The sequence below is a fragment of the Sparus aurata genome, chromosome 3, assembly GCF_900880675.1.
Source record: "Sparus aurata chromosome 3, fSpaAur1.1, whole genome shotgun sequence".
NCBI classification, from domain to species: domain Eukaryota; kingdom Metazoa; phylum Chordata; class Actinopteri; order Spariformes; family Sparidae; genus Sparus; species Sparus aurata.
In genome coordinates, this window is record NC_044189.1 from 15573536 (window position 1) to 15598728 (window position 25193).

The following is a 25193-nucleotide window of genomic DNA, read 5'->3' on the forward strand; positions in this document are numbered from 1 at the left end:
ATCATGAAGTGAGTCACCTAAACCTATTTGGAAATAATAAGTAACCTCTAATTGTCGCTCGCCCACCTTCCCAAAGTTGGTTAATTTTGTCCATGAGTCAGACTCCAAACATCTGAATAATTTGTGTTGCACAACTAAAAGTATAAAAAGAAACTGAAAGTGGCTACAGAAGAAAAAGACAGATAGGAGGATAACAAAAAAGTACCAAAACCTCTTCAACCTGGGATTTACGAGTCTGCTTTGGTGTGTGGGTTCACTGCGTAAAATTCAATTGGTTGAATTAGGATCTGTCAGGCCGATAAGGGTTGTGCCCAGAAACTGCACAATGGCAACAAAACAGCTCACAAAGTGGTAATGGTTCAGAGGACGGAGGCTGTTTGGGTGTCTCTGTCTGACCTCCTCGTCAGGCCTGTTGGAAGCTCAACATCGCTTTATACTACTCTGCAGGATTTAACTCCTGCGTGGACGCGCATCCATCTAGCGTCTCGTTTCACATCTCATTTCACTAGCTTATTGGGAGATTTATTTCTTTAAGTGAAGTGTTGGTGCTGTAGTAAATGAGTATGATGCGTAACAGAGTCCCTATAGAGCTTATGCTTGTTGGCGACGGACTTTTATAAACCATGAACCACCAAGATGTGCTGGAATTTGCCATTTTGAAGTTAAAATCATTAATTAAAAATCATGAAAAATAAGATGAGCAGCTTGAGCAGACCCAGATATTATATTTTAGAAAATAATGTTAGTATCACATTGTGTTTCTAGCTGTTACTTACTTCTTGTAACACACAACATTTGTAAAGTGTTGTATAGTGCTGGTGGAAAAAACATTCGTTCTGTCCCACTCAAGCATTTAAGATGAAATTCCTGCACTGTTTTAGTAATGTCCTGGTTTGGAGAAGTTTGTAACCACATGACTTATTCCAAAGCTTGTCATACGGTGTAGCTTGACTGTACAGCATGTACACACCCCTGATACACATGCCTGCTGTGGCCTCTGCAGGAGGCAGGATTCAGGCAAACAGTCTTATGTAATATACAGTATGGTTATAGAATCAAGTTTAACCTTATTACGAGAATTTAAGCGGCTTACAGGAGGGGGCCAACCGGCTATAGGAGGCGCGTTTCACCTCCTGTAGCACTGAATGTTGCTGGATAATTGCTAATAAGCAACCATGCACAGTATCACACATGCTCACAAATTAGGAGGCTAGTCATTGAGTCTTTCTTTCAGTTGCTCTCACATTCGTTGTTTTTGTCCCTTTGCTGTAATTGTTTATCAGCGTCTTCTTCTGGCATTCCCAGTTCCTTGGTAACTAAAGGTGAAGGATGAATTGGCAACAGAACTGCGCTTGGATATATTAGAAAAAGATCAGATCAGCAGAAAAAAAAGGATTGGGACAGAATTGGGAAGAGGGAATGTGTTTCAACTGTAAACATGGGTGTGGAGATGATTGTGATGAAAGCAGCCGTCAGCAGAGGAGCCTTAAGGCATACCTTCTTTGATCTAAGAGTGATATCATAGATCATATTAGATGCATCTGACTTTGACAAACCATTAGGAAAAAGAATGTGCCAAGCAATCCAGGCACTCCCACAAGAAAGTGTCAAAACGAGGCAAGAAATGTTGAAAAGCCTTTTATTATAGTGTCTAAATCATTAAACATGTTTCCACCAAGATAGCCGTCTTTATCAGGGCGCCAAACAACATAATCAGCATCATCAGGGCTCCAAACAGCGTAATGTGGCCCCACCTATATAGTAGCCACAGCCAATTGGAGGCATTCACATGACCAGACAAACAAATTAATAGCAATGGCAGCCATTAGTTGAGTATTGGCTTCTTTATTTCCCTCTGGAACACCATCAATATAGGATGAGATGGATATTGAAGAGCTCATGTGAAACAACATCGATTAGTTAAACGGAGTGCTTAGACACTATAGGCAGTTTGCCATTGACCTCAATTTAATTTTAGCCAGTGCTGTGAATGCAGTATTATGAAAGAAGGGAAACATTATTTGTTTACTTCTCCTGTTCTTAATGTTTTTGCTGTCCCTTTTTCTTGGCTAGAACCTTCGGAGAATGGAAGGTGATACTCAGGAACGTGTTAAAGACCTTGATGAGCTGCAAAATGCAGATTGGGTAAGAAGACTGTCCGTCTATGCCACTACTTCCGCTCTGAGACCATGACTTTGCATGTTGTACTGATCATAACTGCATTAATTATCATAATACATCTTTTTAAAATGTTGTTCCCACCAGGCACGGTTCTGGGTGCAGGTGATGCGAGATCTTCGGGATGGTGTGAAGTTGAAGAAGGTTCAGGAGCGTCAGTACAACCCGCTGCCTATCGAATACCAGCTCACACCGTACGAGATGCTGATGGACGACATCCGCTCCAAGCGCTACAAGTTGCGAAAAGTCATGGTAAGGATTTGACAAACCTTCACAGGCCCAGTATAACAATATTTTTATGTTTAGCTGTTTTCTATGTGACAGAAATCGGCCTTAATCGTCATGAATCCACGTCACGTTTAATGTTGATGTCATTCCAGGTGAATGGAGACATCCCACCCAGGTTAAAGAAGAGTGCGCATGAGATCATTCTTGAATTCATCAGGTCGCGACCGCCTCTTAACCCCGTGAGTAGCGTACAACATGATGCCAGCGATTTGTCCATTCCCCATCACAGCCCCCGATTTTAAACTTTTAATGATATCACGAGGAAACATTTACAGAATGACTGACATGTTAATTATCATCCATGTTCAGTCTGGTTGGGAAAACAGTTCAGTTATCTGAGCACACTGGTAGTCACAGTAGGTGCCACATGACTTGTCATGAATGACAGAACATAGTGTCTGATCTAAAGAGATAAACCTAACATAAGTAAGTAACCAAATTTTCAGATGACTTGATGCAATCAGAAAACATTCCCTCTTTCTGGGGAGGTATGAAATAAAATGGCTCACTTGTGTGGTTGCCATGTCAGGTCGCAGCCCGCAAACTGAAACCCCACCCGGTACGTCCGCGGAGCCTCCACGAGCGACTGCTGGAGGACATCAAGGCTGAGAGGAAGCTCAGGCCGGTATCACCAGACATGATCCGCAGAAGCCGCCTGGGTAAGCTGCTGACATTTGTACACATACACGTGCTGATGTTTGCTGACATGCATGCACAAGTGGCCATAATTCAATGAGACTTACGCAACTGTCCAGACCATCAAAGTCAATCTTTGTGCTTTTCTGAAGGAGTTCTTCGACTGCTAACTTACTGCATGGCTGCTTTTAATGAGCCTAACCCTTCCACTCAAAAACCATTAACCCATGACTTAGCCTCCTTTAACCACATTCATCGTGATAGCTCTAACAGCCCTCTTCCTGCACTTAATCAGAAGTGTCGCAGTGTTTGAACAAGGATCACTTTGACTGCTGCTGTGAGCCCTCAGTTGTGTGGTAGACCTGCGCTGCTAAAGTCACAGTTGTGGATACTGATTATAATATTGGTTTGAACTAAATCAACATTCCTGCTAATAGAGTTTCCAGTATGTAAAGCTGCCCTGCCTGTTCCTTTTTATAAGCGCAAGCGGCGCACAGGAGGTAGACAATCCTTTAGGTATGGAGTTTTCATAATTCTCCAGTGGGTTGGAATGTTTCAAACCAGTTAAAGCTTTAATCAGATCAAAATAAGCAAATATTTTTGTCACTCTATACCATACAGTGCCTCTATCCAGTTTACACAGACACCTTTTGTCAGGGGATTTTGGAGGGTGATGCGGAGCAGATGTTGCATAATCACACATATGGGCGGCTATACGGGTTCTCCGAAACTGTTGCCAAGAATAATCTTTGAATTTCTGAATATGTTTTTTTGGATGATTCATTGGCTACACCATCCATTTTAACTCTCGTGGATTTCTTTTTCTCCTTTTTGCTTCCATTTTTTTTCCCCTCCTCTTTCCAAACATGGGCATATCTGTCAGCCATGCGACCTCTTAGCATGTCTTACAGTTTTGACTCATCAGGTAAAGTTTCACGTCACCAATTGTTTCCCTAGTGTCGTCACCTTGTGTTTCACTCCAGGCTCTTTTAGGGTTTGCTCCTGACTTTAACACACACCCCATTTTTATTTTTTTTATTTCATGCCTGTGACACTACTGTCACATACAGGCTGTGCCCTGAGGAGGAGATCAGTCAACACAGTGCAACGTCAAGGTGCAATATGTAAAAAAACAACAAAAAACATTCTAAAATTGGCAAATGAATATAAAGAAATTACAGCTTTGACTTTATGATATCTGTGTATTGTGTTGCAGAGATAGCTACTGTTGGTAGACCAAGTTAGTTTTTAAACACAAACACTCCTCCGGTGATTTGATTACCCAGTCCGTACCACTAGCTGCACGGCTAACTGAGCTAACTAGCTATCGGCAGCTGCAGTTGGCAGTGGTTACTCTGGTGAGATACTGTCCCCTAATTGTGTTTGACAGGTGGCCAGTTCTTACACATTGCTGCTTTTTAATCTCAGACCTTGGTATTTGTTGAAAGGTCTTTGAAAAATATAATCGGCTATAGAGGACAGATTCACTATCATCGGAATGTTCTGATTTATATATATAGTATGTTAAACATTGTGCCTTAGATATAGCTGTTACTCACAGGGACTAGGTGGTCTAGGTGATGAGGGACAGCCGTTGAGCCAGAGCCAGTAGGGCGAGATTACAGATCATCAGTCTGCCCTGCTTGTCACCCTAATCCGCTCTCTCTGTGGAATATGACAAATTACGTAACACTGGTATCAGTCTACCTCAGATAAATAGTTGAATGGCAGATGACGGTCTGAATGCAGCACAAGGATGACCATAATCCAGATAAATGTACGGGAATAACCTTTTGCACCGTGTCTGCACTCGTTGTCTTTCTCTGCTCCCCCGGCACTGCCCTTCACTTCCCTGACCCTTAATTTATGTGTGAACGTAACTCACTATTACACAGCCTCCCCTCAACTCACACCTGGTCTGAGTTCAAAAGTCCTCCCTATGATACCAGTCCATTAATGTGTGTGCTCTTTCTGAAGGTTATATTCGCTTGATTCCTTTACAGGTGCAGGGAAAAGCATCAGCACGCCTCAAGACTTGTTCCGCAGCTCAGGTAAGGCATGTAGCAATGTCTCATGAAAATAAAGATGGTATCACTGACTTCTGAAGAAATGAAAATCTGTAACATAAGATTAATGGAGCTTATTTTTACCATATGGTCTGCGCACACTGACTCCGTGGTAATCATAAAGTAACAATACAAAGATACCAATAGTTTACACAGGAGGCATGCCAGCTGTTGAGATAAGGAGACAAATCATAATGCAACACTGTTCATAACCAAAATCACACCTTTCACCCACAGACACTCCAGATGCATCAAGGAAGTTGGCAGTCAGCACCCAGTCTCTGGCCAGTGGCACCACGGGACCCAACCAAGGAGGAGTGCAGCCGCTCAGCCAGAGGAAGAGGCTGCTCAGAGCGCCCACACTGGCCGAGCTGGACAGCTCCGAATCTGATGTAAGACATCGGACTCTTATAGAAGTTGCTCATAAAATGATCGTTAATCCGATTTCAATTTAGCAACTTGAAAAATGTGGAGGCAGCATATCGTAATTTTTTAACATCCATCCATCCATCCATTTTCTTCCGCTTATCCGGGGCCGGGTCGCGGGGGCAGCTGCCTGAGCAGGGACACCCAGACTTCCCTCTCCCCGGATACTGCCTCCAGCTCTTCCGGGAGGACCCCAAGGCGTTCCCAGGCCAGCTGAGTGACATAGTCACACCAGCGTGTCCTGGGTCTTCCTCGGGGTCTCCTCCCGGAGGGACATGCCAGGAACACCTCCCGAGGGAGGCGTCCCGGGGGCATCCGAAACAGATGCCCGAGCCACCTCAGCTGGCTCCTCTCGATGTGGAGGAGCAGCGGCTCTACTCTGAGCTCCTCCCGGGTGACAGAGCTCTTCACCCTATCTCTAAGGGAGCGCCCTGCCACCCTGCGGAGGAAACTCATTTCGGCCGCTTGTATCCGGGATCTTATTCTTTCGGTCATGACCCAGAGTTCATGGCCATAGGTGAGGGTCGGAACGTAGATTGACTGGTAAATCGAGAGCTTCGCCTTTCGGCTCAGCTCTCTCTTCACCACGACAGACCGATACAAAGACCGCATTACTGCGGCCGCTGCACCGATCCGTCTGTCAATCTCACGCTCCGTCCTTCCCTCACTCGTGAACAAGACCCCAAGATACTTAAACTCCTCCACTTGAGGCAGGAACTCTCCTCCCACCTGGAGGGAGCAGGCCACCTTTTTCCGGTCGAGAACCATGGCCTCGGATTTGGAGGTGCTGATTCTCATCCCAGCCGCTTCACACTCGGCTGCAAACCGCCCCAGGGCATGCTGGAGGTCCCGGCTCGAAGGAGCCAACAAGACCACGTCATCCGCGAAAAGCAGAGACGAGATCCATTGGCTCCCGAACCAGATCCCCTCCGGCCCGTGGCTGCGCCTAGAAATTCTGTCCATAAAAGTAATGAACAGAACCGGTGACAAAGGGCAGCCCTGCCGGAGTCCAACATGCACTGGGAACAGGTCTGACTTACTGCCGGCAATGCGAACCAGGCTCCTGCTCCGGCAGTACAGGGACCGCACGGCCCTTAACAGAGGGCCCCCGACCCCGTACTCCCGGAGCACCCCCCCACAGTATGCCACGAGGGACACGGTCGAATGCCTTCTCCAAGTCCACAAAACACATGTGGACTGGTTGGTCAAACTCCCATGAACCCTCGAGCACCCTGCGGAGGGTATAGAGCTGGTCCAGTGTTCCACGGCCAGGACGAAAACCGCATTGTTCCTCCTGGATCCGAGGTTCGACTATCGGCCGAATTCTCCTCTCCAGTACCCTGGAATAGACTTTCCCGGGGAGGCTGAGGAGTGTGATCCCCCGATAGTTGGAGCACACCCTCCGGTCCCCCTTTTTAAATAGGGGGACCACCACCCCGGTCTGCCAGTCCAGAGGCACTGTCCCCGACTGCCACGCGATGCTGTAGAGACGTGTCAGCCAAGACAGCCCCACAACATCCAGAGACTTGAGGTACTCAGGGCGGATCTCATCCACCCCCGGTGCTTTGCCACTGAGGAGCTTACGGACTACCTCAGTGACTTCGGCTTGGGTGATGGATGGGTCAACCTCTGAGTCCCCAGCCTCTGCTTCCTCAATGGAAGGCGTGTCAGTGGGATTGAGGAGATCCTCGAAGTATTCCTTCCACCGCCCGACGATGTCCCCAGTCGAGGTCAACAGCTCCCCACCTCCACTGTAAACAGTGTTGGTGGAGGACTGTTTCCCCCTCCTGAGGCGCCGGATGGTTTGCCAGAATTTCTTCGAGGCCGACCGGTAGTCCTTCTCCATGGCCTCCCCGAACTCTTCCCAGACCCGAGTTTTTGCTTCCGAGACTGCCCGTGCTGCCGCACGCTTGGCCTGCCGGTACCCGTCAGCTGCCTCAGGAGTCCCCCGGGCCAGCCAGGCCCGGTAGGACTCCTTCTTCAGCTTGACGGCAACCCTTACTTCCGGGGTCCACCATCGGGTTCGGGGATTGCCGCCGCGACAGGCACCGGAGACCTTACGGCCACAGCTCCGGACAGCCGCGTCAACAATGGAGGTGGAGAACATGGTCCATTCGGACTCTATGTCCCCAGCCTCCCTCGGGATCTGGTCAAAGCTCTCCCGGAGGTGGGAGTTAAAGATCTCCCTGGCAGAGGGTTCTGCCAAACGTTCCCAGCAGACCCTCACGATACGTTTGGGCCTGCCAGGTCTGTCCAGCTTCCTCCCCCGCCAGCGGATCCAACTCACCACCAGGTGGTGATCAGTTGACAGCTCAGCCCCTCTCTTCACCCGAGTGTCCAAGACATACGGCCGGAGGTCAGATGACACGACCACAAAGTCGATCATTGATCTCCGGCCTAGGGTGTCCTGGTGCCACGTGCACATATGGACACCCTTATGCTTGAACATGGTGTTAGTTATGGACAAACTGTGACTAGCACAGAAGTCCAGTAACAAAACACCACTCGGGTTCAGATCGGGGAGGCCGTTCCTCCCAATCACACCCCTCCAGGTAACACTGTCATCGCCCACGTGGGCGTTGAAGTCCCCCAGGAGAACGACGGAGTCCCCGGTTGGAGCACTCTCCAGTACCCCTCCCAGGGACTCCAAGAAGGCCGGGTACTCTGCACCGCTGTTCGGCCCATAAGCCGAGACAACGGTGAGAGCCCTATCCCCGACCCGAAGGCGCAGGGAAACGACCCTCTCGTTCACCGGGGAGAACTCCAACACATGGCGGCTGAGCTGGGGGGCTATAAGCAAGTCTACACCAGCTCGCCGCCTCTCGCCGCGGGCAACTCCAGAGTGGAAGAGAGTCCAGCCTCTCTCAAGGAGTTGGGTTCCAGAGCCCAGGCTGTGCGTGGAGGTGAGACCGACTATTTCTAGTCGGTACCGCTCAACCTCCCGCACCAGCTCAGGCTCTTTCCCTTTTTTAACAGTCTTTTCAAAAGTTCTTCAAAAATGATTTGAAATACAATATTCAGTATATTATATTATATTACAATATTTCCGAGGGGAAAAATACACTGGATTTGTTTTGCCGTGACTAAATAAATCTGTGTTCTGATTAACAGGAGGAGGGCACACGAAGCACCTCCAGTAGGTCCACGTCTTTGATAGACGACACGTCACCCGAGTCTGTCGTAGGGAAGAAGGGTAAGAGCTCACATTGTTTTGTTCACACAGCACGTCAGGTGCCAAGTCCCAAGTTTGTTTATTTTGTACCCATGCTGTAGGTAGATGTGGTCTGCAGTAGAAGATGAGGGATCCATCTTGACACACATTTTACAGAAACACTGACAAAAGCCAAAACATAATAAGAGTACTTACAGCTCCACTAGTTAAGAGAGAATAAATATAAAAAAACACGCCAATAAATAGCCATTTGAATAAAAAAATTACATTAAAAAATCATATTTATTCTTTAGCCATCCTTTACATGTGGTGCTTATTTTTGTTGTCTCGTATCTTCAGCTCCTCCAAAGTTCCTGCCCATCTCGGCCACCCCGCAGCCGGACAAGCGTCAGTCTCCACAGAGGCGGCACTCCATCGAGAAGGAGGCCCCCACCAGTGTTCGCGGCTTTGCACCTCCCTCCAGACAAACCTCCAAGTCTTTGGTACGTCAACTATAGAAGCTTTTTTTTTCTGAGATCGCTTATACAGGCCTTTTTATAAAATAAGTGTCTAACGTTGATGATGGATATTTACCAACCCACCCAATTTAATCAACAATGCCATACAGATATAACTGATTTTAGTGTCGTCAGAAAATGTAAACATCTGCATTGTTGGTTTGTGGAATAACACACATGGACAATTTGAAGGAACTTTGACTAACCCTCCAAACATCCGTGGACATACAATAATATATCTGTTGATTTACTCCCGTCCTGTGACTGGTCATTTGTTTGCCATGAGGTCACTGGTTCTCAGAGTGAGGATGATGGACATAATTGAAACCACAGGACAGGCTGCTGTATGAGGGCGATTTAAATCGAAGTGGGTTATTCTCACCACCCTGGTAGATTATAAAGCAGACTTCTGGCGCCAAGCCAGAGGTCGTAGTAGTTTCTACCAACGGAAGATTATGTATGCGTAAAACTGTGATGGAGATTTCTCCTGGGGATATTTTGATACTTTAATTTACTGACAACTTTTATTATGCTGCTATTTTAAAAACCAAAGTAGAGTTAATATTGATTCCCTTTAAAAAGCATTATTTATAAATATGAACTTACCTTTATGCCTTTTATGTTAGTGAATACATCCTGTCTTGCTTGTTAACAACGAGAATAATTAAACTTCTTTTTCCTTACGGGTTGAAGTAAACAAAAGCAACACATTTTGGTTTTCTAGTCCTCCTTTCTATAATAAAATCAAAGAGTAATTGTATTTAAGGAGAAGCCAAGATTCTTTTCCCTTTTTGATGAAAGCACATGCTCAAACATGATTTTCTTCTCGTATAGATAGGAGCTGAGCTTCTCTAGTAGATGAAAACAGTGGGATTCCTTGTTGCAGTCCCCCCCAGATACTCCTGTTGTATCTCATTAAAATGTTTACACCGGTCAGCTGTCTCATCCCAAAGACTTACGTGCAGTCATTTCCCATTTTACATAATGCTGCAGCTGATGGAGGATCCCGGTGCCAAGGTAACTTGGTCATCTGTTTATCCATCGTCATCAACCCATTCTTACATTTTGCATCGTGATAAATATAAAACATAAGAACAGTATAAAAAACCTGAGAGTGGGATCGATTAGGGAAGATACAGGAGGGATGTCTGAGGTGTTTGTGCCTATGATGAATCTGCCATTTCATAAAAGTCTCCTTCTTTTTTGACCTGCGTGCTGTCAGATGATTTTTCTGTCATGGGACTTACTGTTATGAAGTTGTGCTGATAATAAGATTAAATTTCATGCTACAAGTGACCTGAAATAACAGTATATTACAGTTATGGGCTCATGGAAATTGAAAGATTGTAAAATGACTATGAACGCTTACGACTCTTTCAAAACTGTACACATTCCTTTGTTTTGATCTGGCAGACTCTCAATGTCCTCAAATAGATTCATCTCGTTGTTGTATTAAATTATATCAAGGTACCGTTTGTCATTAGCTCGTTGGAATTTAAGGTCCTGCTTGTGTTTGAATCTCTTGTTCCCTCTGGTCAGGTGGAAGCCGCGAGTGGTGCTCGGGGCACGGTATGTCACTGTTGTTGCATAACACGGTGTGGGGAACCCTCCCAGAAAAACCTATAACTCAATAGGCTTGTTTCACATGAATGGGACCGTTTGTGTAAACAAGAGACCTGCAGCATGTTGAAAATAGCTCAGGGAAGGTTCTAAAGAAAATGTGTAAAGTGTTGAGATACGATCTTTAAACATTAACAGCCCACATTATCTTATCGAGGCTGACTGAGAGTAAATGATCATTGAAAAAGTTCCCTGAGCGACTTTCATCCCTGCAGAGTTTGACTTAGACAAAAAATGGATGAGTATGTTGAAAATGTTGAATAGATCGTCAAATATGTCAGTTATCTCCTGGTGACCACCCTTTGTGCCATTTTGGGGGTCCACTTGCAAATTTGTTTTGTAGGAATAATATTTCTAAAACATTCATATGGAAACATAGTGCTGTGAGTGGTTTTATACTCTAAGTAAACATGGTGCAAAAAAGTCAAATGGAATAATCGTTTAAAGTAAGCTGATGTCAAAAGCTGTGGACTACCAACATGACGGGTGTGTTACATCGCCAGGATTCTCTGTACATCTTTTCATTCTCATGCCGTCATGTCAGTGAAAGCATCATTTGCAGATGTGCGACTTCAGTTCCAAGTCATTTTTCTTGGTATAGTCAAGTCACAGGTCGTGTCAAGTCCCAAAGTCAAGTCACTTTTCCTACTTTCAGCATCTGCAAATGAACACAAAGTCATTGAAGTCATCAAGTCACGAGTCCTTAACTTCCAAGTTGAGTCTCATGGCATTTATTTCCGGTCAAGTCAAGTTCTAAGTCATCAAAACAGTGACTTAAGTTGACTTGAGTCCACATGTCTCTTCATCTGCTGTTCACAGATATCATACAGTCCATTCATGCTGTTGAAGACTGGTGTTTTCACTTTAACCATCTCATCGCATGCTTGGTCTTTTGGTAAAGTGGTGTTCGGTGCTTTTTGTTTTTGGTGAAATTAGTATGGACGTATTGCTCGGATTGTCACATTCACATTGTGTTAAGTTTCGTTTGCAGCAGATCCCATTATTGTTCTCTTCTGGGTTATCTGGTTCCTGATCTGCATACGTATGGGTAGATTTGTTCATGTGATGTGTGCTTTTCCCGCAGGAGGAGTTCTGTTACCCAGTGGAGTGTCTGGCTCTCACAGTGGAGGAGGTGATGCACATCAGACAGGTCCTGGTCAAGGCCGAGCTGGAGAAGTTCCAGCAGTACAAAGACATCTACACCGCCCTCAAAAAAGGAAAGGTAAACGCCACGAGCAGAGTCTTTATTGTCAGAGTGCTAATTTTCCTCAGTCATCACTTAAACGCAACAGATTCTACACTCTTCACCTCACTCACTTTATGATTTCCTCTCTAGCTATGCTTTTCATGTCGGACCAAGAGGTTCTCTTTCTTCACCTGGTCCTACACCTGCCAGTTCTGCAAAAGGTAAGTTCACTCTCTACTATGAGAGCTACTCAATTTAAAGGTTCGGATTGCAAGATTTAGGTTTGTAGTTTTCACGAGTGTATAATCACCTCAAACTAAGTATAATTGTGTTTGGATAGCTTAGAATGAGCCTTTAATATCTGAGTGACAGAGGGAGTGAGTGCTCTTCTATAGAGTCCAATATGTAAGACCACAATGTTTTTACAGTAGCCCAGAACAGACAAATCAGACATCCACATTTGTACCAAACAAGGGTAGCAGCATGAGATCAGATCACATTTCCTCAAGTGATGTCGTTTGAGTCAGTGTCATTAGGTCTGAAGACTACAAGGTTTAAAATGTAATAAATCCAGGGATGTGGCGGCGGAGGAGAGATGGGCTCTGTAGATGTATGATTTAAGAAGAAAAGCATCTAATGACCTTTAAGTTTGCATCTGTTTTAGCAATATTGAATTGTAACGGTTTCTTTTAATCCTCTCCAGGCCTGTGTGTTCCCAGTGCTCTAAAAAGGTAAGAGGCTGTTGACTTACATTTTATTCACTTTCACTGCTGAACACTCACTTCTATGAACAGGTGCTCCATAAACTCCATAAAAAATTTTTTTTTAACACTCAACGTATCTTTTGTACTTTAGATGAGGCTGCCGTCTAAGCCCTACTCCACCCTGCCCATCTATTCATTGGGCCCTGTTGCTGCGGCTAAAGAGGAAGCAGGTGGAGCGTCTGCCTCTGCTGAGCCAGAGAAGAACCCGTTTGGGTCTGGACATAGCCGACACAGCCTGCGCAGAAGTATGAGGTATGTGTCTGAAGAACTCCTGTTTCTTCTAAATAATGCGCAAAATGCAGTCCAAATGCCACGGTTTGTCATGCGAGTTGTTCATGATTTGTCTCCGTCCTCAGGTTTTCTAAGCACAGCAGTAAAGATGGTCAGTCAGAGGACGAGCCGGACCTGCCCAAGGAGCTCACCGAGGACTGGGTCACCATGGAGATCTGCGTAGACTGCAAAAAGTTCATAACGGAGATCATCTCCTCCAGCAAGCGCAGCCTGTGCGTGGCCACCAAGCGTGCGCGCCTCAATCGCAAAACCCAATCCTTCTACATGTCGTCGTCCAGCTCGGTCAACTTCAGGCCGTCCGAGCGCACCATCAAGGAGGTGTAAGGACGTGGGATTTTGGTCTAGTTTTGTTCACGCCTCTCCCCAGAGCTTAGTGTTCAATGAAAAAGGAATAAAAAAAAAATAAATCCCCTCTTATTCTAGTTTCTGACTTGGCCCACTGTGACCATGAAGCCAGTCCATCCCGGCCCAAAGTTAGGTTCTTATACCTTACCCCCGTCTCAGGAATAGCTGGCACGCTATGATTGGTCAGGACTCGAGAGTAGCTGCCAGAAAACAAAGGAGAGCCATGTTTGTACAAGTCAGTGATAATTCAGGACATGGTGGGTAGAATGGATAAATGGAGCTGCTGATGTTGTGGTCGTGAACCGGATGAGAGAGAATGTATATTTGACTTAAGAGCAGGATCAGATGACACAGAAAGCCAAAAGTTGCAGTAACGACGTGTAAATAGTATGAAGGCCCATCTCTAATCTTAGCTATGAATCCGTTTTCCAGTTCCTGTTTACTTCTAGCACTCAGGAAGAACAATAGATTGTCTTTTTTGACAGAAATGCACTGTAGATCCTGCTTTCAGGTCTGTTGGGGTAGATCTCTGCCACTCCCCTGCCCCTCCTCTTATTCTTCCAGCAACACTTATGCCAAATGTTTTTTTTTAGCCAGTTTGAATAGCATATTCACGGTCCTCTCATGTTGTAGGGACGACACGTTGAGGGGTGATGGTAGTCACGTTATTTCTTTTCTGGGTGAGTTTTAGCAATTTAGTTTTTAATGTATATTCAATTCTGTGCCTGGTGCCAAAATGTAAGTTCTTTCTTTGAATGCCTTTGTAGTTACGGACCTGCTGTACATAGTGTGTGATAGACTCAACGGGAGACGTTAGGGTAATCCAAGGTTTGGTTTCTTGCCCCTCCATGTTCCAAGATGGGCAATAGAAGCACAGAAATGTTGGTTTATGAATGTGTACATGCTGTATATCTTAATTGTTCCAAATGTAATATAAAAAAAAAAAACCTTAATGAAGTAGAAGTATAATTTTACCATGTTTTAAGATTTCTGCCTCTGGAGTTTCTTTATCTGAAATTCATCTCTGAAACCTTTATCATTAGTGTTATTATGTTTGTTTCAATGTAATATTAAGATTTTTATTTCTATTGTATAGTTTATAAACTCCTCAGTGTTAAGAGACTCCTAAATCGCACTTTTATTGGACCGATTTAATGTTTATGTTGGGGTTATTTTTTTGTCTTAATTAATAATAATTATTAAAAGTCTTTGGTTTTCATCTCTCGGGGGGGTCTATAGTGCCATTTCCCAGGGTTCCCCATGAATGAAAGTTTGTGTGAATGGTTACAGGTTGTTTGTAAGGGTGGAATAATGGCTCCAACAAAACAAAACACTCCAGTGAACTGAATGTAGGCTAATTTTAAGTGTTTAACTGTCATTGAATATACTTTATGAACTTTTATTCTCTCTGTCTCTCTCTGCCTCTCTTGTTCTCTGTCTGTCTCTCACCCAGCCACACACACACATTAAGTTCATATAGTGTGTTTTGTGACAGTTTTTACAAAAATGAACACGACGCCTAACCAGCCTGTTAAATACCGACGCCATGTTCCAGTGAACCGTACATATGACCAGTTTAGATCTCTGTAAGGAATGTATGCATGCTGTTCTGTGATCTCTTTGTTTTTATCAAAGAAATTATAATAAAATCATCATGATTCTTAAGATGGACGCAGTTTTCTTATTACAGAATTTAAAATCAATACACATGCAGCATCGCGTCAGACGACAGCAGAGGGCGATAGAGGTGCATTGAAAGGAAATCTGGCTGTTGCTCTTCTTTAACACCCTGGGGTTTTGAGGACCTCTGGTGGTAGAACGTATGTATTATAGGTTATGTTAAGTGACGCCCATTATTCAGAGTTTGTGCATCTGTATTTAATATAACATTAAAGTCTTGTCATGCACTTACTACCTTGCAGTCTACCAGCTGCAGTAGTTGTCATTAGAAATTGTGATCTGGCATCAAATTCTTCTTTCTCTCTTTGACCTTTTTATATTAAGTATAACTCCAGTGCAAAGGTAAGTTAAAAAAGGCAACCATGCACAATGTGTAGGCATTTTAACCTAATTACCTGAACTATTGAAGAAAATCTTTGGTTCTATCTTGCAGTGATGGAATGTAATGAACATTTACCAAAGCATTGGACTTAAATATCATTTTAAGGGAATTGTTCTTTACTATATCTTCTTTCTGCTACTTCATACATCGACTCCACCACATTGTCCACTTGTGACTTTTGGGTGCGTTTTACAACTTTGGTAGCTTGCACCTCACATTGCATCTGAATAGGGTGATGCATGTTGTCTGTTACCAGGACCTGTGTGAAAGAGAAAGTCAGAATCTCTTATTTCTACTACTACTACTACTACTACTACTGTAAACCTTCTTAATCCCTCTGTCCATCACATTAACACAGGAGGGTATATTCACAGACTGGCAAAAAGCCCTCCCACAGCTTTAGTGTTTTAAACTACTTCAATCTGGTGCACCTGGATGTTGACTTTTTCAAGCAAAAGAATAAACTCATCTATATCTGCTAGCTGTTCAGTACTAGGTCTATTAAAATTTGAAAAAGTTGCTTTGAAAAGAATAAATAAATGTTACTGATTCATTTTAAGGCATTTTTTCCCCCATCTCTGTCCATTTGCTGGTTGGTTTGTCAGCAGGATCACACATAAAACTACTGAACAGATTTTCACTAAACTTGGATAGAGGATGGGTCTTTGCCCAGAATACAGAGGGCCATTTAGGATCCTGTCTTAGACTTGATGGATTTTTCAGATTTAGTTGAAAATGTTCCAAGGGGCTTGTTAAAAGAATCTCAAGATTTACTTAGGATAAAGTTTATACCGATGGCTCCCGTATGGATATAGTTGTCTCCCCACAATTGTGTGTGTGTGTGTTGCTAGAGTGGGTCTAGCAATGAAATGCTATCCCTTGATGGGTTAGTAACAGACACTGAAAATAACCTGCCAGGCCACAGCCTCCCTGAAGGGTGACCCTCACACACTGGTTTCTATGGAAAGACAGCGAGCAAACACACAGTCAATAAACAGTCTGAATAGGCCGTGTATTTAGCAGCAGCTCAATAAAAACTTTCACAGGGTGTTGTTCTGAAATGCTGCTCTGGCTAACTGAGTCGAGCATATGACATCTGACTCAGCTGAAGGCAAATTATCCAGAACTGTCGCAGTCTTTGTTGAGGGGTTAAAACTTAGAGGTTTGGACAATCCGCTGGGTGTCATCTTGTACATATGTGTGTCCTGACAATGATCCAGGCACTGAATCGACACATACACAGAGTGTCAATGTGAGGCATTCAGTGATCAGGCTAACAAGGAGCCATTTAATTCCATGACAGCCTCGGCCTGCTAATGTGGAGTGTGATGAAATTCCCATTTGGGCACTTCTCCTGGGCAGGTTTCACTGTTTCCCCACTAATGGGCAGGGATTAAAATGTAAGAGTGAAAACTGACGCCACATCTCTTCCCCTAATGTCAACTTCAGCGGAGGGCTTCATACAAGTAGGCCATCCAAACAGTGAGCCTCTCAGGGGGAAACTAGATATTTAGCCTGCATGTGGAGCCCCTCCTGCCGGACGCTTTACGATGAGAATGCGGCCCGAAGGGTCAAGAGGTTAGCATATATCATTCATACTGTAACGTGATACAATATTTTCATTTCACACCAGGCAAACTGTTTTTGCTTTCCAATGTAAGTAAAACATAATGTAGTGTTCTCGTGCAGTGGTACTTAATGATCTATGGTGAACAAATGTGCCACCTGATAGCCCGGTGAACATGTTTCTGTGTCCATGCCAACAATGTTCCCTTGAGAGTGAAGGGAGAGTGACTCAGCCAGTCTGCAGACAAACGGAGAACCATTTAAATCTGCAACCAAAGACAATCAGTCTGGTATGGCTGCCCATAACAGGTTCTATTTTTTGTTCTTATGTGCAGAGAAATTCAAAGCAGTACATTAGAAATGGGATTTTCTTTGCAGTATTACCCCATACAGTAATGCTTTACACTGAGGCCATTGTATAGCATTAGAAAATGCCCTTACAAGTTCATTTTAAGATGGTTATTAACATCAAATAGACTTTTTAGGAGTTAACAGCAGCTAACAGAGCTAGTTAGCTGGTTAGCTCAGTTAGCTGTGCAGCTAGCGATCAGGACAGGGAGCTTAGGAAGAGCTGGTGTTTACATCACTCTTACAGGAGCTGATGTTAGCCGGTTAGCATGCTGACTATGTAAATTCTTCCATATTGCACCTTTAACTACACACTTATTAACAGTTAGCTACTGTTAATAAGTTTCTGCAGTCACTAAGTGCATAGTTGTGGGGACATTTTTATAGAAAAAAAGGAGGGAAAGATCTTCTTTGACTGAGAAACAAATAAACAAACTCTCTTCATTTTCATGACTGAATAAACAAACTGACCTGAAGGGACAACCCAGTGTCAAACTGTGTAACTTCATACTGTTTACACGTGGAGTACCCTGCCACCTGTCTAGTTTTAAACAGTGTTCTGGGGACCTTATTTTCTAATTTCTGACTTTCCAAACTACATGTTGCCCCTTTAAATACTTATAAATGCATAATGAAATATGTGTCAATCTTAATAAAGCAGCAAAGAATGCTCAGTAGAAGTCTTACGATGATGTAGTAGGTATGTTACACTTAATAGGTGAATTTGTAATGATAACATGAACAATTATAAGAATGTAAGGTTTATATCAACATTCCGTGCATGCAGTCTTACTGTTAACAAGTTTCTTATAAATGTCTTATAATCTAACAATAAACATGTTTATGATGTTATTACTAAAGCTTATTAATGTTTATAAGCATCTTATAAGGACTGATAAGGGCATAACTACCTGTTAATTAAAATGTATTATAAGGACCATCATGTAAAGCATTGCCCCACATACATACACATGAATACACAGTGTTCCTTTAAAAACCAAGGGAAATATTTATCCAAAATACACGTTCATTGTTCAGTTGGAAATATAACATTTTAGAATACAAGAGAAAGTCAATTGTGCAAGTAGCAGTGGTTGCATGTGGCATGCAGCTGATCAGTGATGTAGTCTTAGAGGAGCTGGAACGCAACAGTGACCCAGAAGAGGACCCACAGTCACATCGTGTTACATCTTTCTCTGGTACGTTACAGCTCTTTTTCTCATATACATATAATTCAGCTGGGTGAGAGACCACCTGCAGGTTACATGTGTCCATGAGCACGCTGCAGGCTGCAGACTCTGACAGTCCTTCCCTTCACATTTCCAGTTATAGTTGCCCTCAGTAGGTCTCTGCATCCCTGCCATGCATTGTCCCTCAAAGGCAGCGTTGTCACATGTCCTTACATCAACGTAGCTGCCTGTGAAGCCATTTACCTTATCTAACAACTGCACTTGAATGTCATCTCTTTTTATTCTTCTTCCTATTACGTGCACTACATATTCTGCAAGTGAAAACATCCATGAATCAAGAGCATGTTTAGCAGGGGGTTGCAGAGACAGTTCTCAAAGTCATGAATCTAGCCAAATAAAGTGGAATAGAGTTGGACCGGATCGTCTCATTTGAAGTTAAACTGTACTTTTCAACACTTCAGCAAACATGATAGACTTTCTTTGCATGGGGAGTTTGTCACCATTGTTCTCAAGTGCACTCTGATCGAAGCATGTGGGTCAAGGAGGAATGTATTTCTCTCTAAAGTGCAAATGTATATCTGTCTGTTCTGTCATTTTCTTCAGGTTTACACGACACGCAGAGCTCATAGAGTTAACAAGCAGCCAGACATGTAATTCCCGATGTATTTAATTGTTGCAGGGAAGTCTGCTACAGCTGCCAGGCAATGATATGCTGTGTCTAAATGTCTGGGAAATTAAAGCATTAACACTTTTAGTCACCATCAAACGAGTGTGGCCATCTGCGGAAAGAGCTTTTTGGATTATGTATGTGTCTGAACAGCTGCTTGTTGTGTAAGTACTCTCTGCCTCTCGTCATCTCGTGGGTCCTCAGTTCGGTTCCACAGTTCCCAGGTGCCTCAGACGCGACACCTCTGGCCGTCAGATGAGCTCTCCTTTGATTCAGATGAACGTCAGCGTGGCCTAACATGCCGCCAAGTTGTGGCAGAGACTGAGCTGCGTGACGGAATGCAGTCAGGTTGAAATGGTTTCCCATTTGTGTAATTAGAGGCCAGTAAATCATGGCAAAGGGGAGGTGACGAGCATGTAGCATAGCATCCCGCCAAGTGGCTGGTTGGATGGCAGGTCATGGTGGGTTGGGTCTGTTGGAAACGCAGACCAGCGGCAGGGAGCCGTGGTCAAACAGCTTGTACGGTAAAGAACCTTTCGAGGTCCAAACGTCTGTCTTTGGGTCGTAACACTCGAAGCAGTCCGAGTCCTCGATGACGTCGTGGCCGTTGAGGATCCGTCCACCGGTGACGTAGAGCTTGTTGTTGATCACTGTGGCGCTGTGATGCATCCGCCGCTCCCTCAGGTTCTCACACTTGACGAATTTGTTGGCTTTGGTGTCGTAGGCGATCATTCGCCTGGTGTATCCTGGAAATTAGATTTTCATTGGAGAATTTGTGGCGTTTTAAAATTTTTATTTTTATTGTAGACAAATTAAAGACCAAAATCAACAAGTATTGTCTGTGCATCCAAATCCTGATTTAGCTCTGCTGCTGTCCAAAAACTACTCAAAAGCAGATTAATGAGCCATTGTTCACTGTTCTCACATACATCAACCTGCTAATGAAAATACTCAATAGTGCATCAAATGTTTATTCATCCGCAGCTGAAAGTAGTCCCAAACAAGTGCTCCATGTGTACCTGTTTGAGTAACGTTTGTGAAAAACTACAGTATCCAGCTGTTTTAGAAATTCAGTGAGCCTTTTTCATGATTCTTTCTTTAACGACACCTGAATCATTTCTTTAGTTAAGATATTGATTTTATATAACTAGCACCTAGTCCGTTACCTCCAATAACAAACGACCCATTTTACTTCACATGTTGAACATCAGATGACATGGTCTCCTACTCAAAGGCATATACAGTATTTCAAGTGTTCGGTGAAAAAGAACTAACGTGCCTAAGTCCTGGTCAAGACAGGCGGCACCAAAGTTTCACTGTTGTAGACACGAAACAAACAAAAACCCTTCAGGAGCTGCTCTTGATATTGTTTTCTGTTACTTGTCCCTGCGTTTGTAATATAAAACTATGAAACGGCTCAGGAAAACGATTATTTTGAGCTCACCTCCTACGATGTAGATCTTGTCCTCAATAACAGCAGCAGGAGCGCAAACGTTTTTCACCGTCCTTGTCTCGAGCCTGGACCACAGGTTGCGAGAGATGTGATACACCTGTTGACACACCACAAACAACAGCAGACGGCCCTCATCAGAGAATGTAGTTCGATGTCTACTTGTGCGACATCCTCGTGTTTCCTACCTTTGATTTTTCATTTTCTGCCCGCAAATACTAACAGTAAATTAAATTCAAGGCCATGTCTGTGTTGGTGTGGCAAGTGATTGAAATCAAAATGAGAAGTTGTCTCTACCTGGATCAGCCTGACTGGATTCTGCATGGCGTCCTCCCCTCCAAAAACATAGATCCTCTGATCACTGGCTGCCACAGCTGGATGCAGGGCCGCTGTGGGCATCGGTGCCATGGCCTCCCATTGATTAAACATGCTGTTATACCTCTCCACTGACTGGGAGATTCTCTTGTCCACCCCGATGCCTCCCAACACAAATATAAAGTGCAGATACGACACACTTTGGTGGGCGTATCGTGGCTCCAACATGGGCTCAGCAGTCCGCCACTGGTTGGTCTTCAGTGAGAGTGTGTAAACCGTGGCGCTGACCGAGCTGTCGCCTGATGTCATACAGAGGCTGAGCCCGCCGAGCACATAGAGGATGCTATGAATACACACATATGCTGCTTTGTAGAGTCGCAGGGGGAGCTTAGCCAACCACTGCCAACGGTGAGTCCTTTCGTCGTACAGCAAGGCTTCTCGGGAGGTCTGTTCATTGTTTTTACGTCCTCCGACCACCACCAGTGTTTCCCTGCAGGTGTAACGTCGTGGCGTGGTCCACAGTGGCTTGAGCTCTCGGCTACACTTGGTGCTGACCGTGAGCATGAGGCGACGCACTGACTCGATGATCTCAGTGCAGAGGGTGGAGGACTGCACCAGTGGGTCGTTGGCGATAAACTGGAACAGGTAGGTTGGGTGGATGTAGCGAAGACGGACTTTCTTGAAGAGATCGTGGATGGCGCCCTGTCTTGAGAACGGGTCATGGTGGATCCATGCCAGGAGGGTCTCAAACACTTGCTCCTCCTCTGCACAGAGTCGGTCGTCTTCGAGGTAGCACATGAGCTCAGGGAGAGACAACTCGCAGAAGTCCTCTGTGGCAGCGACGTCGGAGAAACACCTCACCGCCATCTCCTTTGCCCTCTCCCTCAAACTCTCGCAGTGGAGGATCTCAGAGAGTCTAATCATGCTCAGGCAGTTTTCCGGACTCAGCTGCTCCTGGAGGAACATGGAGCAGGCCTCGAAGAGACCTCCGTAGTGAAGCATGGATGCCGCCTGCATGAGTGGAAGCACAATCTCCATGGTGATGGTGATGCAGCCTGTGTAGACGTAGTCCACGATGCCACTGAGGACATTTGAGGAGATTCCCTTCAGATTCACTCGCGCCTGACTGCTCTCCAGAAAGTTGCTGCAGAACATGGCTCGGAAATACGGGCTGCTGGACACCAGGATGTTCCTGTGGCAGGGGATCTCCTGGTGCTCCGTGCAGAGCAGGACGTCTGTCAGGATGCGCTCCTGACGCAGGATGTTGAGCTGGGCGAGAAGATGGGAGGGAAGTTCTGAGTCTTTGAAGGAGAAAACTTCTCGTGGTCTGCAGGCCATTCTGTGGAAAGAGAGGCGAGTGAAAAGAGAGACTCTGAGATCATATTGTGATGGGTCTGATGACATTACACTGATTAAGCTATGGCAATGACCTGATAGCATGGATATTGTAATTGAGGATAGAAAACAATGTATTTTGTTTGAGTTGAAGGTTTAGTTTGTATATATGCTCATTTTCTTCCTTGCTGAGAGTTAGAGAAGATTGATTCCACTACCATGTCTGTACATAAATATGCGGCCGGTGACAGCTTAGCTTAGCACAAACACTATAAACAGGGGAATCAGCCAATTCGTCTCTCTTCAGATGTCATAGATCTGCAAGGCCGCACCTGCAAAGCTCACTAATTAACACCTTGTATCTCATTTGTTAAATCCGTACAAACCACAAAGTGTAAAAACATGTTGTGGTTTTACTCGAGGTACCGTTCTGGACTCGGAAACTGACGTCAGCGTGTACAATTTGAAATAACTCCTTCAAGGTCCAAAAGTAGAACCAGATGCCTCTTAAAAGGATCTTCAAATCCATAAATACAACAAAGAAATGGCTAATTAACCCACAATGCTACTTTTCTTTTCTAGTTTCTGCACCCACACAGATCTCAGTGGCATAAGGGGTTGGTTATTTTGAATTGTGCTAACAGAAATGGATTAGTTTAATCTGTGCACTTGTCTGACTTACACCTGTGCCCTCAGATCCCTCTGATAGCAAACTCTTTCATTCATTAGGCCTCTCTCAAACACTTAAAACTCACTGCAGAGCAGCTGTCCTAAATGTGACGATTACTGACTCACAGATTTCTATTTTTACCCCTTCTAAATTATCTTGATGCATCCATGTAGCATTAGGCCACATCTCCCTTATCAGGCAGCCCATCACTGCTAATAATCGACAGAACTGTGTCGACACACCATCTGTGTTTGTCTCTTCATCCCCCTGAGTTTCTCTTTCGAGACATCGCCTTCATTCTCTGTCTCTGTTTCTATTTTCTATGTATATGTATTATTTTTTTTTTACTCCACCATATTCCTCCTCTCCAGTGTCAGTCTGTCTCTCCCTGGGTGGAGGGTTTGTGATGATCCTGCCATTTAAAGAGCGGGAATTTTATTGGGCTATTAGCAACACTTAGTCTTCTAATCACCCCCACGACAGCTACTGATTTACTCCCACTTATGGGGTCCCTGTCTGATATATATTTGGACCTCTGATCATTACTGTATATTAAATTAAAAAAATGCCAATGACTGTGAATGACATTTCACAACTCTGGTAGAAGCCAAGAGCTCCTTCTGATGAATTGCATCAGAAATTACATCTCACTTCAGTCTCATATGAATTATATGAATTTACTTGGGATTCTTACTAGTTAGTCATCAATCATGTTTCTGAAGATTTATCATGTAAATACTATGGTTATGGATAGATTACATATTCTTAACGCTTAATTCTGCTGCAATTGCTGATTTATAAATAAATTAATGGTACAAGGAATTTTAAATGTGCCACAGCTGGATTATATCGGAGGCATCTGACTCACTGAAACATGAAAGAGAGCATTAATGATCACAATGATCAAGAAATAAATACAAGAGAAGCAGATACAGAAGATATCACTAATCAAATTGAACAATTGTGCAGTTTTACAATAAGAAACTTTGTGCTGAAGCACATAAATATTATATTTGTGTCAAACGTCTGGCTGATGAACCTGTTGCCAGTTCATCAGCAACATCTGTGACGGAACAAATCCTTACCTCCTGCCCTTAGAAAAACAATACTATCCAAAGAGTCTAGTCAGTCCGGTCAGACAAAATGTCAGTTCCACTCGAAAGAGACCAAAAACGTTATCCAGAGACTGAGTGAGTAGTGTAGTCAGGGAGAGAAAAAGAGCATGATACAGAGAAACGGCGAGGCTCTCCAGTTAGGCGCTGTGGAGCTCGCCATGAGGCCACTGTGTACATTCCTGTGACTAAGAATAGTATCCCGGGCCACTGTGACTCCAGCCAGGCCTCTCATGTGACACAGAGCTGTTTGGTACCCAGTTGCCGGCTTAGCAGCTCTGCCAGGGTCCAGAGGAGAGAGTGTTTACAATAGCCATGGGAGGGAGAACCATCACAAGGTCCTGACTCAGCCATCGAGACCACCCAGGCTGGTGTTTAATCAAAGTGTCCCTGAGCAGCTAACCCCTGTCCATCTTGCTGCGCTGTTTGAGCCCTCCTCCTCCTCCTCTTCTTCCCATGTGTGTGTAACTCAGGATGAAGGTATATATAGAGCAGCGCTGATGGGACAGCTTGATCAGGAGAAACAGCTGTAAGAACTGGGATCAGTCAAGGTGGGGCTGTGTTACTGTGTGTTGTCTGTGCACAACTCTACTGTTACTACTACTACTACTACACCTGTCTAAGGTGTCTGTTACCTTGTTGCCATTGAGCATCCATGACCACCAATCCTGAGTGAAAACTACTGTCTTCGAGTTTCCTGGGGAAGTCAGTGAGGAGTTTGCTGGGGGGAAAAAAAACACTTTTATAGTCTTGCTTTGATATGAGGTACCCTTTAAAATGATTTTTCATCTTTCTATCTGTTTATCCCTTTTACTGCTCTTAGTCTATTTATCTGGTTGTAATTCCTCTCATGTGATGTCTTTTTTCTTGCCGTCCTTTGCTGCTTTTATTGATTTATAATCTATTCATTATTCTTTTTACTGCTCTTAATCTTTGTATCTGTTCTTTGTTCCTCTGACGTGATGTTGTCTCTTATCATCCTTAATTTTCTTTTTGGTCTCTATTTTTG

General features: G+C 44.2%; 2 protein-coding genes across 4 annotated transcripts in view; one reads left to right on the forward strand and one right to left on the reverse strand.

The window, feature by feature from the left end:
* Positions 1 to 15134, forward strand: part of spire1a (spire-type actin nucleation factor 1a) — a 36491-nt gene extending 21357 nt beyond the window's left edge. Inside the window, exons 5-19 of one of the 3 annotated variants that reach the window (XM_030412305.1) lie at positions 2074 to 2145; positions 2266 to 2430; positions 2559 to 2645; positions 2996 to 3125; positions 5106 to 5153; positions 5406 to 5560; positions 8706 to 8787; positions 9106 to 9248; positions 10257 to 10280; positions 10803 to 10832; positions 11968 to 12105; positions 12220 to 12290; positions 12773 to 12800; positions 12925 to 13085; positions 13190 to 15134. In XM_030412305.1, coding sequence (XP_030268165.1) covers positions 2074 to 2145; positions 2266 to 2430; positions 2559 to 2645; positions 2996 to 3125; positions 5106 to 5153; positions 5406 to 5560; positions 8706 to 8787; positions 9106 to 9248; positions 10257 to 10280; positions 10803 to 10832; positions 11968 to 12105; positions 12220 to 12290; positions 12773 to 12800; positions 12925 to 13085; positions 13190 to 13448 — 1593 coding nt within the window. In that variant the 3' untranslated portion in view covers positions 13449 to 15134. The remainder of the gene's footprint in view (positions 1 to 2073; positions 2146 to 2265; positions 2431 to 2558; positions 2646 to 2995; positions 3126 to 5105; positions 5154 to 5405; positions 5561 to 8705; positions 8788 to 9105; positions 9249 to 10256; positions 10281 to 10802; positions 10833 to 11967; positions 12106 to 12219; positions 12291 to 12772; positions 12801 to 12924; positions 13086 to 13189) is intronic. The other 2 variants (XM_030412306.1, XM_030412307.1) reach the window with 2 other exon arrangements.
* Positions 15135 to 16603: 1469 nt separating this feature from the next.
* klhl38a (kelch-like family member 38a) lies at positions 16604 to 24381 on the reverse strand. The gene is made up of 4 exons (XM_030411501.1): positions 24158 to 24381; positions 21050 to 22406; positions 20747 to 20852; positions 16604 to 20048 (listed from the first exon to the last, which is right to left on the reverse strand). The coding sequence occupies exons 2-4, from the start codon at positions 22403 to 22405 to the stop codon at positions 19759 to 19761; spliced, it is 1752 nt and encodes a 583-aa protein (XP_030267361.1). The 5' UTR covers position 22406; positions 24158 to 24381; the 3' UTR covers positions 16604 to 19758.
* Positions 24382 to 25193: the final 812 nt, after the last annotated feature.

Bases quoted from the DNA above. Each gene is read 5' to 3' on its own strand.
- klhl38a (XM_030411501.1), bottom strand. From the start codon at position 22,405: ATGGCCTGCAGACCACGAGAAGTTTTCTCCTTCAAAGACTCAGAACTT. The intron at 20,853-21,049 runs GTAGAGACAACT...GTGTGTCAACAG, and splicing joins ATCCAGTCAGGCTGATCCAG to GTGTATCACATCTCTCGCAA. The intron at 20,049-20,746 runs GTGAGCTCAAAA...TCTAATTTCCAG, and splicing joins CAAGATCTACATCGTAGGAG to GATACACCAGGCGAATGATC.